Source organism: Periplaneta americana, chromosome 6 (assembly GCF_040183065.1).
Source record: "Periplaneta americana isolate PAMFEO1 chromosome 6, P.americana_PAMFEO1_priV1, whole genome shotgun sequence".
NCBI classification, from domain to species: domain Eukaryota; kingdom Metazoa; phylum Arthropoda; class Insecta; order Blattodea; family Blattidae; genus Periplaneta; species Periplaneta americana.
Window position 1 is genome coordinate 17,945,220 of NC_091122.1, and position 19,030 is coordinate 17,964,249.

The following is a 19,030-nucleotide window of genomic DNA, read 5'->3' on the forward strand; positions in this document are numbered from 1 at the left end:
CAGACTCATTTCACCGGCATTATCACCTTCATTTCATTCAGATGCTAAATAACCTGAGATGTTGATACAGCGTCATAAAATAACCCAGTAAAAAAAAATTAGATGTTGAATCGCAGGTATTCAAAACTTGTAACGTCTTCAACTAGTCTGTTATTTATTTCAATTTTGCACAATATACATCATATTTTAAGAATACTTTTTTTTCCAGTATTTTCAAGGTGACAAGCAGCTATCTGGAGATCGTCTCATAATGATTGTAAGCAACATATTTGGTAAACATACAGAATTCTGTACATGACCGAACTTAATTACTTTAACTATTAAATATTTGTAGCTAATTAGAAAATTTGTTTTAATTAATTAATGCCACCAGGTTATCTATCGACATTTCTGATCATCTCTCCTGGCAGTGGCTTACATGTAACACACTTCTGAGGTTGGGGCACCTGGAAGGCGGAGTTATGTTGCCCTAGTGATAGGAGAGAAAAACTAATATAACTATATGGAGCCAGGAGAGGTCTTAAATCTAACCATAACTAAATTCCAGACCAAGGACGAACACAGGAACAACCCCCTTTAAGGAAAAATACCCGTGCTCTCACTGGGAATCGAACCCAGGCCCTTATGAACTGTAGCCAGAAGCTCTGACCACAGCACCGTGAGGATTAAATATTATAGAAGATGTGATTGTATAACCACCGTCTAGTATATACAGTCACGAAGCTCAATATGTAGTAAATATGCATCCATAGATAGTTGCTAACCGCTAGGATCGCTAATATCGCCTCATTACAGACAATGCAAAATAGTACCGGCACAGTCTATTGTTCCTAGCATCCTCACAACTCAAGCTTCGTGACTGTATATATTAGACTGTGGTATAACCACATTTTCACACAGGTGATGGTGAACCAAGACAATTGTTCAAAAACTCTATAAAAATATGAACAGCCAACCACTCTGCATTAGCTACTACCTTGCCACAACATGAGTCAAGATGAGAAACTATTTCATTCTTTTCTTCTCTTCATGATAGTCTGCTTACCAATTACCTGAGGCAGTATCTGCCCCACACTTTTACTTCAAAATTATTATTATTATTTACATATAACAGTCCTCTGAATGTCCAATCTGTTGGTAAAACTACGCAACAGCAACCTCTTATACATAACAAATATGAAGGGAAACAAAGAAGTTGCTAATAGTTGAATGCCTTTCTCTACCCACATCTCATTCAACACAATTTATGAACCAATTTTCCATCATTATTAAATAACTCTCACGTAATATTGCTATAAAAATGTATTTATTATCTAAATACATAACATTAACTCAAATTCTGTCAACCTGACAGAAGTTCATGGGCTTTCACACCTATTGAGAGCCTGGACCCCAGCATGGCTGTCAATAATACTAACGGAACGCATACATCAGAAGCAATATCGTACACACTCCTATGACCAGGCCAAGGATGATAGAATCTCTTCGTTTGCGAATGTTGATTCTTTGGAGCAAGCTATTGACAACTGGGAAGCGGTTGGAGATGTCGTTGATCTTGGTTTGTAATCTCTTGAATGTGAGGCGCTGGGACACAAGATGGTCTCTTGTATCCACGGCAATGTTAATTTGTTCATCCAGCAATCGGTCGGAGCTGTAATACCAACAGAAAAAATTAATGATATTATATTTGCTCATAATTTCAAATATTTTATAAAACTTCTGTTATTATACCTTCTCTTAAACTTTATTATAAATACATAATTTATCATCATCTTCTAGCATCATTACTAAGTTCTTCACGTCAATGTATGAGAATAAGTAACATCCTCTCTCCATAAATCGTAATTATGGAGGGTCCTGAATAGGATTAATGGTAAAGTCCACAACAGTGGATTCACAGATGAAGATGGACATGGCAACCCTCACTCTGGAGTAAAATACAAATGGAACTTGCTGCTTACCAAGAAAAGTGTGGGAACATTAAAGGTTATTAGAGAAGATAACACCAGCAAATAGGGATTATAAAGAATGGACACTGAGCGAATTTTCCTGTGTTTTGTTTCTCTGTGTGCTGGTGTTTGGTTCCACTTTCAAGCGCTAGAGGTTAGTGTAACCGAGCATACGCTAAGATAATAACTGAGTATAGAGTTGAGACACAGGATCCAAACATCGCCTACCTTATTGCATAATCCAGTAACGCTTTGCTTCAAATAAATTCAAGTTAATAGCTTTTCCTTACTTCTCAGTGACAAACTAGTTATAATAATATTATTTTTATATTTCAGATATAATAAATTATATTATAAAATAATATAACACATTATAAAATTAAGTATCGAATTCGTTTAATATTTGTATATTATAATATAATATAGGTATATGGTTTTACTTCTCATAAGAGTTTTGTTTTTCCATTTTCAGTGCTATCAAATCATTACATATTTTAATTGTTGTTGGGGTCAACGTCTCAACTCTCATTATAAAGAAACTCTAGAGTCTAGACATTGCAGTTAATGACGGATTTATTATTTTATGGATACGATTTATTTTATTTGAGTACATAATGTACCTAGATGTATTAATTATGTGTTATATTTCCGCTGTGTCGACTGCTAGCCGGTGTGATGTCAGCGCCAACTCTAGGGAGAAAGCAGAATCTCACGCTTTAGCTGGCTTGAAGGTAATTGAAATCAGTCCGGCTACATCAAAGGCACAGATGCGAAGTGTTCATACTTAATTACCTATATGCTGATAACACCAACAGAAAATTGAAGTCATGTCAGACACAGCAAGAATGTGATCTTTTTTTTTTTTTTTTTTTACTAATGGCGTGTACTTCACTGTTCGTCATTCATTCATACCAATTTACCAACAGAGTTGTTTCCGAGGGTGTACTACAGGAGGCTGATCTATACTATACCAACAATGAGATGAGGTGATGGAGATTTATTGGGTTGCCACAAGGAACCGGAGCACCCAGAAAAAGTCTACTTGTTAACTGGACCACGAACTTGCCCAAGACAAGTCATAAATTGGGGGTATACCAGGGATCGAATTCAGATCCATAGGATTATCAGTCTAGTTCTCTAGTGGTAATAAATATGTTGTTGTTGTTGTTTTCTAATGCCAGGCGTTTGACAATAAAGTCATTTTGATCTCTTGCACTCCAATATTTTTCAAAGATATTATCATGGTCAGCCACTGAAGCACAGATTTTTGAGGTGTTCCGAATCCATTTCTTGGTTTGAGTTGCATAATGGGCAGTTAGGGGACTGATATATTCCAATTCTATGCAGATGTTTGGCCAAAGGTGATAGATATATAAAAGTAGCTTTCAAAACCAAGAAGTAATCTGGAACAACAGGGACGAAATGAGGTTCTTCTTCATATAATTTACTGTAGTATACCCAAACAGGAAGATAAACATTTCGTTTTCGAGATTGAACAAAAATATTTTTTATAATCCGAAAAGTAAGACATTTGATTCCATTTATAAAATGTACCTATGGTTTAAATGTAGGTACATTAATTTTGCACAAACTGAGATAAAATATCTATTTGTATATGGTTCGTCACCGTCACCATCACCGTCACCATCACCACCACCACCACCATCATCAAAATATACTCTTGCAGTGCTTGTTTGTAATTATTTTCTAGACGCTCAAGATGAATTCATATTACAGTAACTCTTGATGCAGAAGTAATTGCTAATTTACTACAGTATAAGCCTAGATCATATATGTAACAGATAGATCGGCCTTATAGGCTTTGACGTTAACAAATTTAGTCAAATTTACTACGCTGCCAACTAGTTGTTACATAAGAAGTCACGTCATAATTCCCATTTGAATTGCATTAGCGGCTGTACTGCCATCTCGTGTTCGTTTACGGCAGACGGGTGGCGATCCTGGCGGTTGTTCTCTTCAAAGTGCTGCCGATTTTAACACAGCGATGAGTTATCTGTTATATATATGATCTAAGGTATAAGTTTAAGAGACTATTACTTTCTTTCAGTCATCTAATGATTCGTCGTCATCATCATCTTCAACAATATATGGTACTATGTAGTTTGCTCCCATGGTGCAATGCCTATGGTGGCAAAAAGAGCTACAGTTTCAGCCTATCACTCAAAGATGGGGCTGCTTGGGTGAATGCATCTGTTCTTGTTTCACTGGTTGACCAATCTCTTCCATTCTTCCTATGTCTCTATTTCCTTTTGGTTTGCAATTAAATATTTTTTCGTCAGTCTAGTTTCTTGCACATTAAAGGAGAGACAAATTAAATTTTACAAATATTAGCAATTCCATTGCCGTTGTTTGGATCTGAAAGCTGGGTACTTACACAAAAGGATTTGAACAAAATTCAGTCATCTGAAATGAAATTTCTAAGATGTCATAAGCTACACTCTCCAAGACCATAACATAAGGAATGAAGACATTACATCTGAATTAACTGTTTATGCTACTACTGACAAAATACAGGAGTGCAGAAATAATTTGGAAATGCCATGTGGATGAGAAATTAATTTTTTTATAAAAATTAAATTTCATTTGCATCATTCCCAGATAAATTAAAATTAACTCGTAGATCCTAAATATAAACAAAATCCGTATTATAATTTAGAAAAAATTGCTGTAAACAGGGCGAATGGACAGGCAGAATGCATGGACTTTTTCGGTTTCAGGAATGTTGAAAATGCTTATTTTTGAGACAATCTATTTTTTTTTTTTTTTGGGTAGCATCATAATACCAGGTATTTGCTCTGCTGACAAAGTCAATACATAATCACGTTGAGGAAATGGTAGCCTACTTTAATTCTTCAAATCAAGTCTGCTGTTTACAACTTGTCTAGTATTGTCAGATTTTGTCCTCGTCTATTTCAGTGAGAACATAAGAATAACAAGAAAAAATCACAATGAAAGCAATCCTCAAGCTGTGGCATGCCGATTAGGTAGACAACGTATCTTACCTGCGGATATGTTCATTCTCTTTTAAATACAAATCCATCCTTCTGTTCAACCCTGAAGAAGACTTGTAGTTGCTGCGAACAAAAATATTTACAGTTAATTGCAGACTGAGGTCGATAAAGAGGAAGAATAATTGCAATATTTTAAAATATAACACATGTCTTTGTAGTCTAGAGATTACAGTTCACGGTGTCTTTCAAAGAGAAGCATTCGCAACATTAAAATGATTTAATAAATTGATGTATGAAAATACTTTTTAGAAAAAATTTGAAACACTGGTTCAAAGCTATTTGAATAATTATTAAAAATAAATCTACAATAGAACCTATGGCCTCAAATGACGTTAAAGAACCGAAGTTGTAGTACATCACTGTGATTACAACGAAAAACTAAACCATGATAAATAACTTTTTCAATTAAGCCTACCCAAAAGGTGGGGAGGAAGGGAGAGGGGGAAAGAAAGAGCAAGAGAGAACATTTCTGTAAGAGATCCAACAATTAATTGTATTTTCTGATTCCATCCCTTCAAACTGTTTTTCTTTCATTATTGTTGTTAATTAATGCTCAATTCTTGGCAATAAAACCACAGACTCTTTTGCTCTCCAATATTTCTAATTTTCTTTCATTGTGAATTTCAGTAATTGACTATCCTTCATGTATGTAACTGTAATTTGAAATTTTTATACCACATCTGGTTGTTTGAAGTGGTAATGTTATAAACATGTAAAAGAACTTTTTTAAAAAGGTTGAAACTGCAGGATTTGAAATGTATATTAAACAAAATTACGAAAGATTTGGTAAATTTGTTTTTTAAACAATTTTTCTGTGTTAATTTGAAACTGTGCTTGTAATGTATCTCAGTTAGTGACTAGTTTCGGTCATCTTCAGATTACAAAATTAAAATTACTCAATGAAGAGCTTAGAAAGTTCCAAACTATACGGCAGAATTTAAAAATATATACAGATTTACAATTTTAATTTGCCTTTTCTTCTTTTTATCTGATGCACAACATTATTCACAGCTATACTAGTATTTTGCAAGTATAATAAAAATAAATTAGATAAACACACCGAAATTACACTAACAATACAGTTTTACAAGATTTTCTCATTTAATTGTAAAGTTACCTATTATATTGTATTGCATTTAAACAAATAAGAGAGTTACTGTCCTGAACTTTGTATAAAAATGAGGATTGTAATGTCCAAATTCTTTAAGGAAGAAATTTTCATGATTGAAATTTTATAATTTAATTTAATTAATTTCTCTGGACATATTAAGAAAATAAAATAATTATTAGTGCATTTCGATGTATTGTTAGTCCTTTAACATTTTTTCTTATAAAATTTTCCTGTGAAACATACATAGAAGATAGTACTTACAAAATGTAATTGATTTCCCATATTAAATACCTATGCATAGCAAACTGATACACAGTAAATAGAATAACTGTTAGCAATATATAAAAATAACTTTACAAATTATATAACAAACATTTCGGAGAAGTGAAGATAGATTTGAATATGAAGTGTATCAAACAAGAATACAGCAGTTAAAATTGAAGCTGGTGAATATGCACTCCGCCATATTTATTAGTATACCTACAAAACCAACGTCCTTAGTCAAAGCTAATACAATGTAATAGTCCTTCCTCATTGGATGGCAGTCTTCTTAAATTATTGCATTGCCTGGTAAACCTATGTTTATGATAATGTCTATTGTATTCGCTACTCTTTGGGTTGAAATGCAGCAAAAATTACCTCAATTATTTGAAGTTAGAATATTAACAAAACATATGTATTGTTATCCACCGAATTAAGTGGTTAAAACATTTATTATTATTATTATTATTATTATTATTATTGGTGTTATTTAGTCAACTGTCCGAAGACAGGCATGAACCTCATAAATGACATCAATAAGGTATCACTCATGAGGTAACTAAGCCAGGAGATAATGGATTAGGGTGACCAGTTCTTTTCCCCCTATTATTATTATTATTACTATTATTACTATTATTATTATTATTATTATTATTATTATTATTATTATTATTATTATTATTATTTAACAGGAGACGGAATAAAGAGGCTGGATTTTTTTCCAGAATTCCCTCACATTTCCTACTTTCCCCAAAATTACCAAACTCCCTGATATTTCCCGATATTCCTGGTTCTGCAGATGAGTGAACACCCTATTTTCTATTACAGAATTACAACTACATTTCTTATTAACTGTGCCTTTTAACTACAGATGACAATAAGAAGTTATGAGATAACTATAACTCTAATTATGCAGTTAACATCCCTTTCCAACTTCAAAAGCTGTACTGTGCCACGACATGATAAAGTATTAAAATTGTTGTTTAAAATTCAAATGTGCTGCAGAGGGAATGTCATGGGGAATTAGAGTACTCAGAAAAAACAGCCCTTCAGCTACTTTATTAAACAAAAACCTCAAAGGATTTGCCTGGCACCTGCTGACCTTGATCCATCTAACATCATGACTCACTCAATATCTTTGCGGACAGTGTTGAGGAGGTCCTCCCTCTCCCTGCGTGCCCGATAGTTGGACTGTGTCTTGCGGAACTCCTGTGTGTAGTCCTGCAGGATCTCACGATGTCGCTGCAGTGTGTGCTGCAAGGCCGAGCTGGGTGGAGCTGCTTGTGTGGAGGACACCTCACCCAGCCTCTCATTCAGCACCGACAACTGCATTAATATTAAACTATTAAAAGCAGATACATTCAATCCCGAATTGCAAATAATTTTCTATGAACAGCATATGAGTTGTACGGTGCAAATTTATCAATATACAGAGTGGTCCTCTCGAACTTCCTTGATTTTGATTGTTTGTCAAAGGAAGACCAAAGGTGCAAGGAAATTTTTATTGTTTTTATTGGAAAGTTCAACTCAAATATTTTCGTCACTGAAGTGGATGGCACTGGTGATTGTCTGTTGATGATAAAATTATGTTACATAAGAATCACCCCTGTAAGATACAAATTGTTCAAGAAAGCAAGCCAGACAAATCTTTGCACAAAAGAATTTGCAATTCTGATTCTAAAGCATATTAATGAAAACTAAGATTTTTTTAGTCATATTATGTTTTCTGATGAAGCAACTTTCCATTTACCTGGGAAAGTTAACCAGCACAATGTCCAAATATGGGGCACTCAAAACTAGTGCGTAATCACGGAGCATATTGGAGACAGCCCTAACCTAAATGTATGGTTTGATCTTGTGCAGAATATGATAATTGGACAGAAGAATACATATTTCCACAGAATGAATACCATCTTGTAAACTTAGTACAGGCTTTTTAGCACTTGAAAACGAAGAACTCCTTGATTAATTGCATAAGTGCTTGGTTTGCTCAGGAATATTTTCTTCCTAAAATGAATCACTAATAGTAATATAAACATAAAACTGTATATGTAAAACACTAGTTTTGTATAGTTAGCACAACGAAGTTAATATCCAACACAACCAGGACCAAACAGCTATCTAAATTCACAGCTTTTTAAAGGCTGAATCGTGATAACATATGGGGCAGGTAATGTGACTCATGTCAGGAATGTGTCTGTGAAACTTTATCGACTCAAATGTTGATCTCATAAGCTATTAATTTATGATTAACAGGGGTTAAAAGAGGTATTAAAACAAAGACACTCACTATGCAAATCTGGCTTTCAGGTAAAGCTCCCTGTGAAGCAGACTTGAATAATTTCAAGGGAAAAATTGTTCTGGGGCCGGGTATCGATCCCGGGACCTTTGCCTGAAAGCTAGATTTGCATAATATATACGTTACTGTAGGTATGTAAACAGAAAACAACAATTCCAAGTCACACAGAATTTGTGTGCACTCAATGTGGGTTTCTGGCATCTCATCAGCCCACTTGAGGTATGTGGATATAAGGCGAAAAATTGAGATGGTATTGGGTGGAGTTCCCGGGTAGTTCGGTCGGTAGGGCGCTGGTGCGTTCAGCCAGAGGTCCCAGGATCGATACCCGGCCCCGGAACAAAGACACTCACTGTTAAGATTAAATCTGGCCTAGAAGGAGTATGTGCAGGAAATAACGGTCTATCTATACAAACATTCATCTTCTTTGAGGCTACGGTATTTTGTCTGGGAGAATATAATATTTAAATTACCAGACTAATGCCAGACGGTTACAATTAGGTAACATTGCTTAACCCTTTCCAGCCCAAATTAAATTGAAAATTTAAAAAATATATATATTTTGACATAAGGAGAAACACTGCCCGATAGTGTTTTGTTTCGGGATTTCAGGGGTGCCAGCTATATTAAAAAATAACTAAGAATATGGCTATGATAACATATGGAGTCATTTGGCATTTTACATGCATTCTCAGAGCAGGTAAAATGTATGATGCCATACCGAATCATTGGGCTGGAAAGGGTTAATCACGAATAGCTGTGATGTTCTATTCAACTATGGTGCTAAGTTCAGTGAAGAGCAGTACAATTGTTAATGAGGTCAAGAATCGTCTCTAATTCACGTGACCAGACAACAACAATTTTATTATAACAAAGTGACATATGGTGTTCTGGCAATAGCTCATAAATCAAACATCAAGAACTACTCAAAAGCTCTCTTACCTTAGCTAACAGCTGTTCAATTTCCAAAGCCATTGTTTCAAACATGTGCTCACCACTCAGCAATGGAACAGTGTCCGGGCTGCAACACAGAGAAATAATACATAATAATATTATTATTATTATTATTATTACTACTATAACAAGTACATCCTTTTTATTTTGTTTCATGTCCATGTCATTTTGCACTAATACACAGTGAATGCTTTTGAGTTATTGATCTACATTTTCATTATACTGTAGCTATTTCAAGTCCACGCAATGCCTAGACTACTGAGTTCTGTAGAGTGAATCTGTGAGCAGTCTATCAGTGAAGCAGGATCAGTCTGCAGGATCTGCTCTCTCTGGTATATCAGCCAGAGTGCATGGTTCATCTCCATTCAGTTCATTTCAAAATTCTAAAACAGACTAGACGAGGGGGATTCGATCCGGTGCTGTGGATTGAATTTCGGCGTAGCTCAGTGGTTAGAGCACTTGGTACGTACAACCAACGATCCGGGTTCGATCCCCGGTACCAGGACGGGTTTTCCTCCTCTAATAACAGTTGTAACCGTAAAGATATATTCCGTAGGACCAAAAATTAATGGTGAAACGAGCGTTGAGCGACTTCCGCCGATTTTGGAATAGACACCGACGCACTTGAACTGCCAACATAGAAAACAAAAAATCACACTCAATCGCTTTTACCTTCATCTTGACGCGATAATAAAAGCCTAAACTAACCTAACCTAACCTAAGTGCGTCGGTGTCTTCGTTCAGTGGGCGGTGGATACTCTACATTGACCGCACTGCTTCTATTTTTGTTTGTATCAGTGTAATCCTTATTGCAATGTCACGTATCTCCCAGGTTTTAAGTGTACAATTCTTAACGCTATAACACGCATTATTTTCCACTAAACATTAGTGAGGAGTATACTGAACCACATCACTCATACAAATTTATAACACAGGTTAAAACCAACCTGTCAGATTTGTAACCCACTCCTCCATGTCCAGTTCCCAGTTTACTGAAAGATACAAGCTTTAGGTCAATTTCATTCTCGAGCTGCCGAGCTTGTTTTCGGAGATCTGAAATAGAGACAATATGAAAACTTTTGGAGAATGTACAGCTCCTATACAATTTACACACAGACAGAAGTAGGATAGTATGTTGCTTTGGACACACTTTCCTTATATGAACAGCTTGGTACTACGTCTTAAAATTGAATATATATAATTCTAAACATGTATCTTCGACTTTCTAAAATTGCACATATAACTAAGAGTGCACAAATGAAATGACATTGTAATTTATTTACAATAAAGTCAACATAATTGAAATTAGCTGAGCTGTCATCATTACCTTCCCAACCATTCGCACCAACCGACGTAGCCATTTTCTTGGTTCTAGATATTGTAGTTTCATTTTCAAATCATAGATGGCAGTGTCTTTCTTGTTCGCACGCCATCTCAGCCAATTATCGTAACTATCATGTGAAACGAAACGAATGTCTTAAGGTGCGTACACACTTAGCGAACGAACAACGAAAGAATGATGAAGCAAAACTTCGTTGTTCGTTCGCTGTTTGAAGCGACGTACAAATTGTCAGAAAACATTCACATTCGCTGATTGTCCGCTACAAAGGCAGACGAAAATATAATTATAGCAAGTGCAGGCCTGTTTCATAAACACAGTAATAATATTAAGTAATAGTATTACAGTCATGAAAACAATTTTATTAACCGACTAAATTCTGTTTCATAAACGTTTTGCACGAGTCATAAAATACGTACAGTAACCAGATGATTTGAGGTTAAGGCTGACAAACATAACCAAGTTGGTCTGCACTCTGGAGCTCTTTATATTATTCTCTCTGTTAACAGTTGTTGAATGAAATAAGTTTTGAAGTACTATCTTTAATAACAACAACAGAGTAAAAGCGGCTACACACGACCCAATCTGCAGGGTCCGATTTGCAGGGACCCTGCCGATCGGGTGGTGTGTAGGCTTGCAGAGACAACAAACCTCTTGTCGGGTGGTTGGTTCGGGCAGCCACCCAATCTGCTGACTCCCCCACTCCAACACCCTGCAAGTTGGGTCGTGTGTAGCACGATCGGGCCGATTTCTTGTCAGTTGCAGCTTGCAGAAGTGGCGTTTATGAAGAACTGAGGGCAGTGACAGTGAGTGCCACGTGAAATGAAGGAAAAGGAGAAAAGTCTGGAAGGATATTTTTGAACTGTATAAAGATATGCCTTTTTTATGGGACATTTCAAACGCAAATTATCTGAACAGAGATATGCGTAATCAGGCTTTATAAATTCTTCTCGAAAAATACAAATTATGTAGTGCACAGCATGCCAACACAATAGGATCAACGTTATCAATATGCACACCTATGCTTTGTCGAAAATATGAGAAGAGTTTAAATGTTTTCTTATTTTTAAGAGGTTAGGTACAGCTTACAGCAGTAAAATTTTGGAAATATTAAACATTTTTTTTTCCTCCATTACTGTATCTTGTACAATAATGAAAATTAATATGTATAAAACACTGTCCTTCTGCTTACTTACTTACTGGCTTTTAAGGAACCCGGAGGTTCATTGCCGCCCTCACTTAAACCCGCCATTGGTCCCTATCCTGAGCAAGATAAATCGTCTCTATCATCAAATCCCACCTCCCTCAAATCCATTTTAATATTATCTTCCCATCTACGTCTCGGCCTCCCTAAAGGCCTTTTTCTCTCCGGCCTCCCAACTAACACTTTATATGCATTTTTGGATTCAGATAATGCAATATAATATTTGTTTTATTCAGTCTTATGACAAATCAATTATTAAAACAATGACTTATATTTCATAACATGTAGTCATTGAGTTTTATACAAATAAGTTACGAACGTTTTAGCCCATTCAGGCATCTTCAGGTTCAGTGTACAATATCTCATTATTAAACTTTAATAATGAGATATTGTACACTGAACTTGAAGATGCCTGAATGGGCGAAAACGTTCGTAACTTATTTGTATAAAACTCAATGACTACATGTTATGAAATATAAGTCATTGTTTTAATAATTGATTTGTCATAAGACTGAAAAAACAAATATTATATTGTATTATCTGTATTAACATTGACAATCTGAATATTTACAGCATGCTTTCTAAGTTAATTTCTGGATTCGCCCATACGTGCTACATGCCCTGCCCATCTCAAACGTCTGGATTTAATGTTCCTAATTATGTCAGGTGAAGAATACAATGCATGCAGTTGTGTAACTTTCTCCATTCTCCTGTAACTTCATCCCTCTTAGCCCCAAATATTTTGCTAAACACTTTATTCTCATTTATTCTTATATATATATATATATATATATATATATATATATATATATATATTTTTTTTCAAGATTAAAAATGTTGAGAGTTCACTGTGCAGTGATGAAGCGTTTCCCTCATAACTAAAAATATTTAGGCATATATATATGCCTAAATATTTTTTTAATCGGAAAAAATTTTCTTCATATAGTACCTGTTCATCGTTCTGTAACAACAAACTCAATGCAATTCCAACTTTTTGAAACTTGGAAAGTGAACGAGCCATGATATATCTTTTCACAACGGAGCGGATCAGCCTACTGCAAGTTGGGTCGTGTGGAGAGCAGAACCAATTCGTCCGACCCAACCGCCCTGCAAATCGGACCCTGCAGATTGGGTCGTGTGTAGCCGCTTTTAGTCGTAATATGTGTGAAGGTTTGGGAGACAATTTATTTCAGATAAGATTGTAAATCACTGCAACTCGAAGTTATTGTTTCTGTTATTTGAGTCAGTTGATTTACGAGTAAAAGAAACAATATGATAAATCTAAAATATTATGAACAGATATTTATCATTCCTAATTGTTCACGTCTCTGCTGTTGTAACGTTTGCAATTACAAAAACAGTGTATCAGTGACAGAAGCATGTGTGTGCGCGCGCGTGTGTAAAACTTGCACCTCGTTATCTAAAGAAGTACCATATGAACATGTTAAGCAGTGAAAACTTTTGATGACAATATTGTACCAACCTTAAGGACAGTGTTAACGACAGGGTTGGTGGACCCTGCAAAGCGTCTTATGTATGATATTTTCAAGTTCCGTTATAATTCGGAATACTGCGCAAATACTTATTGGTGCAAGCGTAAATAAATACACATAAAAATTACTCTTTTACAAAAAAAAAATAATAAATAAGGAATGCAATAACGACATAAGTACTTACGCGGTGAAGTCGTTCCTAGAAAATATCGTGTTTGAGTTTGAAGGTGTGGATGTTGTAGAAGATTAATGTTATGACGAAATTAATAAAAATACTGAAATTGTCTTAATGGGTTTTTATTGCTGATTATGTTGTAAGTAGTATGTTCAAGAAGTTACCTGACTATACAAAATGCAAATATGTTCTAATTAGAGATTGTGATGTGTAATAGATCTACTTGTTGATATATGTCTGCAAAAGATTTTGGCTCACCCAGATCTTCACAATGTTAATTAGTGAAGAGTATATAGATTCAGGTTGTCACAAGTATACATTGAAAAAACATTTCAATAGGTACAGAAAATATTAATATTACTGTATTTTGTGATGTAAATGTCCCATAGGCATATATTTCTGAACAATTATTATAATTTAAAAAATGACGAGAAAGGAGGGAAAAAACGTTAAGTTCAATCATTCAAATAACATAAAATAATGTAACATATACAGTAATTACTTTCTAACAGTTCTATACTGTAATTGAATTTAATTTAGGTTTCACCCTTTCCAATTGTTCCTCTTTTACAATTAGATAAGATAGTTTTCAATTTCAGCCTGGTCCATCTACATTGGCGCCTATGACAGTTTGTAAGTATTTGTAAGTATGGAGAGGGACTTTGTTAATAATTCATTTTGTCTGTGATGCTTTTTAAAATGGGGAAAAGACGTGAAAATAACTTGAAGAAACAGAGTTTTTTGCGAAAAGTTCTCGAATTGAAAGGTCAACTATTTCATTATATTCGTAACTTTCTTGCATAAGGTTGTAGGATATTCGTTGTCTAAAATTTCTTGGACGTTGGACAAACACTCCCTCTTAATCACTATTTGAGTCAGAATTGTCCATTTCAAATGTTTTCACGGTTTTATCTTCAAAATCTAACCCTACATTGGCATTTACTTTTTACAAATTATTAAACTATTACTTAAAATACAGTCATGGAACTAACGTTAATATTATTAATAAATTTAATTACCTTTGCTGCTTTATGAAACACTTTAGTAATATTGTTATTTATTTTAGTAATAATACGAGCGTTTACAGTAATAAATAATATTATTAACTATTACTTCTATGAAACAGAACAGTAATAATATTACTTAATGTTATTACTTTTTCAGTACACGGATACCTCACTGACAATAATTATCTTAAAATAGTAAAAAGAGAGATTTCTCTGTGTTTGTCGTATGCGCATCATGCTTACGAAAAGACACTTTTCAGTGCCAATAATTTATTTTGTGTGCACAATGTTGGAACTTTGTTATTTCTGGGCGTGAATTTGTCCAAAAGGAACGACATATGTTTATACGCGAACCAAGTTGACTCGTACACTTCATCACTCTCCATTTCATATCTTTTTGTGGACTTCTGTCTTTCCCTCCGGAATGATGTCAGTAGGGATTCAATTTTCTTTTTGACTTCTGCTCCCTACAATAAAAAAAAAAAACATATATCTACTGAAAGTAAATAAACAAAAATAATTTTCAAATTTTGCACGTGTTTGACTCGCCTATCTTGCAGCTGAACATCTTTCCAATAGGTTCCCAAACATCATGTTTTCTTACTTTATTGTGGTTAGTAGGATGCTTGGGATTCCATGAAGTTTCCTGCTCCCTATATGCATTAATAAGATTTATAACAGCGCCTTCCGTCCACTCCAGTTTCGACATCCTGTTAGTGAAATTGAACTAAGTGCTGCGTTCTGCTACGAACTACAAGCTAGTGGCAAATCCCGTCCACAACGAATACCAACTTCCTTTGATGTACCGACAAGCGACGGATCACTTCCGAAGGCAAACCAAACGATCGGTTTGCCTTTGTTGCGACGTACACACGTACCGATTTCAATCAACGAATGCAATCGTTTGTCGTTCGTTCGCTTAGTGTGTACGCACCTTTACGTGACACATTGTTAACCTGCATAGAATTGGAATATATCAGTCCCCTAACTGCCCATTGTGCAACTCAAACCAAGAAATGGATTCAGAACACCTCAAAATCTGTGCTTCAGTGGCTGAGCATGATAATATCTTTTAAAAATATTGGAGTGCAAGAGATCAAATGACTTTATTGTCAAACGCCTGGCATTAGAAAACAACACATTGTTAACAGTACTTTTCGATTGCTGGTAAAATTCATGTTCGGGTGATAATAAGTTAATTATGTAGTAAAATATCGCTGCAATCGAAAAGTATTGGGAATATATTTGAATAAGGAACAAAAAAGTTTCCTTTTCAGGCAGGATTCGAACCATGAAAGACTTAGTTAAGTACCGGTACCAGTCTATCGTGCTCTGGAGTGAACAAGGCTCTGAAATCAGCTACAAGGGTCGGTCCGGTTTTTTTTGCCACTGCTGTACTTACACAGAATGATTCAGGAGGAATATTTTAGAGATCAGTAGTCTGGAATATTCTGAGTAAAAAAGTTCATATAAACTTGTGTCCAGTTTTCAATGGGTATGAAGATACAGCTGTTTGTTAACGCATAACAGCGTTACTATTGGTTACTACTACTAGAGTATAATTATATATATTAACTGTGTGTACGCGTGTGTGTGAAATAATGCCGAAAGCTTGATATTTTACCCAATCCACAAAAAAAAAAAAAAGTATTCAGGATTGAAATTAAAAAGAAATCATCCCAAGGACACGGCTCTGGAAATACAGTAAATATGACACATACTAGCGTTTAATAGTGGCCTATATACCATATATGATATATATTATATGTGTAAGCTATGTGTATATAGATCTATGTACACACACACTTTACTAATCTCACCTAAGACCGCGTCTATGACTCAGACTTTTCAGCGAATTTTTCTCGCGGCACTCACGTATTCTTCTTTTATTTCACAAACGTTCTTCACCAGCCCGATATTTAATCTATCATCTTCAATAGTATAAAACAGGTTGGGATGAAGTCTGGGGATAGTATGGGTCTTTAAATAATTTGTTAAAAATTATGAAAAACTATTACGCGAGGCAAAATCTGTTTCAAAATACTCTTAATTTGAGCCAAACTGCCAAAGTGTATAATAAAGTTGTTTTTAGTAACTGCACTGACTAATTTATCAATTTCTTATGTGAAATTTTGTCGATTCCTTAGTCTCCTGTATTTTCTAAAAAAAAATATCGAGAACCCTAGCCCAAACCCACTTTTTCAGCATCAGAAATGAAGAAAGGTAGCATACGCATTATAGGACCCACAGCATCAGGTTGCTCGGTAGAATCTCAACGTAATCGGCAATCAAATTATTTCGTTAGGATTGTACATCTTCCTCATTGCTTGAATAATGTTACTATTGATATAGCCTATATTTCATTGGACCAACAAAAACATTATCCTTGAATCTTAGTATTCCTGGACCAAAGAACTATTACCCTTGAACCAAAATAAACAATAATGAGACTGTTAAGTAGGCCTATTACGATTCATTTACGCATCAAAATATAGGATAGAGTAGCATAAATCGCACCGCTTCCTAAATGGCACCACTGCTAGTTTAAAACAAGTTACTGTTGTAGTGTGACATCTGGTAGTATTGTACAATCTACCATATGAACTTCCACCATGTCACTTGATTTCTGCCACTTCTTTGTGTCAGCAGCGTGGTGATAGCGTATCTAATATAATCGCTCAGGTGGATGTATATTTAGTTAACATTTTGTAATTAAATAACGGATTTGTATCCAAAGGAATCCACAATCTTAAGATGTTATTCGTTTAAAGAAATGTTAAAGAACATTTAACTTAGTAGGATTTTCGAACATGTGGTGATTATAGGCTAGAATGAAGGAAATAATAACTTATGACGTAGTTTCTCAATTCGCACCACCCTGTAGGTGCCTAATTCGCACCGGTGCGATATGAGCAACTGTAGCAATTCTAGCCGTACAAAAGAAGGCCCCAAAAATTTTAACTCAACGAGGAATGCATCAGGTGGGTGCAATATCAAGTGGTGAAAAGGGCGTTAATATAACAAGTGTGTGTTGTATTTTGTGCCACCTATGATAATTTTTAAATGTCAAACAGTGCAGCCTACATTATCAGCTGGTGCTCCTCCAGGATCGTTATTTGTTTGCTCTGAGTCAGGTTACATCAACAGTGAACTATTTGTTGAATAGCTCAAACATTTTATTTGCCACTCGAACCTGCCATAGAAAAAAGTGGTATGTCCACCTATACGACCCATTCCAAAAAATTATAAGGTAGATTATCTCGGGAAAATGGTGTGCTCCTCTTTCACCTTCCTCGTCATAAAACTCATAGGCCCAGCCTTTAGATGTTTCTATCTTGAGTGGCGTATACTGGTTGAAGGGTTTGGGCTACCACTGACCCTATTATTACACAAAATATAACTAACAATTACTTTAATTTTAATTACTATGGTAAAACTAATAATACAAAATTATTACATTATGTTATATTATAAACTTTTTCTTTTGTAATTTCCTTGGGCTACCGCCGGTAGCCCCGGTAGTCCGCAAAATACGCCCCTGTACTTCAAACCATTTCAGACAGCTATATCATGAAGCAGTTCTTATGTGGCTTCGAGGTAATCGCGGAGAAAAGGTGACGCAGTTTACAGTATGAACTGTCTGGCAAACCACATGGCAAATGTGTAACAATAAAAAACACATTCAGAAAGTTTAAACCTTAGGTAATATATGCTCTATTTTTTCAGTTTCATTTGAAGATGCGTTACTCTCTTTCATTAGTTTCAATAAACTTGTAATTTGCATTTATTACATTATTCATATTAAATACTGTTCAATATGTTCAATATTAAAAACTTTCCTTCATCCTGTTCCCTGCAGATAAAGAGGTGTGATTTAAGAAACCGCAGGTACTATTAGGAAACTAGTTGCCTAAATGGCACCACTGACAACTGTTTCGAAAATGTCATTCTAATTTAAAAATATTAAATCAAATTCAACAATTCTTTTTTACATGAAAGGTAAATGTTCTGGGAATGTATCTCTGTAAAGGAATGCAGAAAATAAAAACTGTATTGTTCAATAAAAATTATAAATGCTAAAGTGGTGTGATATAGGCAACCTTACCCTACTCCGCCATTTAATAATAACAGCAATATAATATACAGGTAGTTTCATTGATGGAATCGCTACTTTCGTTTACCTATTTTTTTTTTAGCGAGTGGATTCTA

At 35.0% G+C, this 19,030-nt stretch overlaps 1 protein-coding gene across 1 annotated transcript; it reads right to left on the minus strand.

Moving 5' to 3' along the window:
- Window positions 1-1,193: 1,193 nt before the first annotated feature.
- On the minus strand, window positions 1,194-11,067 carry Gos28 (golgi SNAP receptor complex member Gos28). Its single transcript, XM_069827629.1, has 6 exons — window positions 10,931-11,067; window positions 10,551-10,656; window positions 9,592-9,670; window positions 7,483-7,679; window positions 4,973-5,044; window positions 1,194-1,651 (listed from the first exon to the last, which is right to left on the minus strand). Exons 1-6 carry the CDS (start codon window positions 10,962-10,964, stop codon window positions 1,414-1,416), a joined length of 726 nt encoding a protein of 241 aa, XP_069683730.1. The 5' UTR covers window positions 10,965-11,067; the 3' UTR covers window positions 1,194-1,413.
- Window positions 11,068-19,030: the final 7,963 nt, after the last annotated feature.

What these genes read in the sequence shown, in the direction of transcription:
- Gos28 (XM_069827629.1), bottom strand. Translation starts at nt 10,964, where the DNA reads ATGGCTACGTCGGTTGGTGCGAATGGTTGGGAAG. An exon ending in TGGTGCGAATGGTTGGGAAG is followed by an intron (nt 10,657 to 10,930) that starts GTAATGATGACA and finishes TCTCTATTTCAG; the next exon opens with ATCTCCGAAAACAAGCTCGG. An exon ending in ACTGTCCGCAAAGATATTGA is followed by an intron (nt 5,045 to 7,482) that starts GTGAGTCATGAT and finishes TTTTGTTCGCAG; the next exon opens with CAACTACAAGTCTTCTTCAG.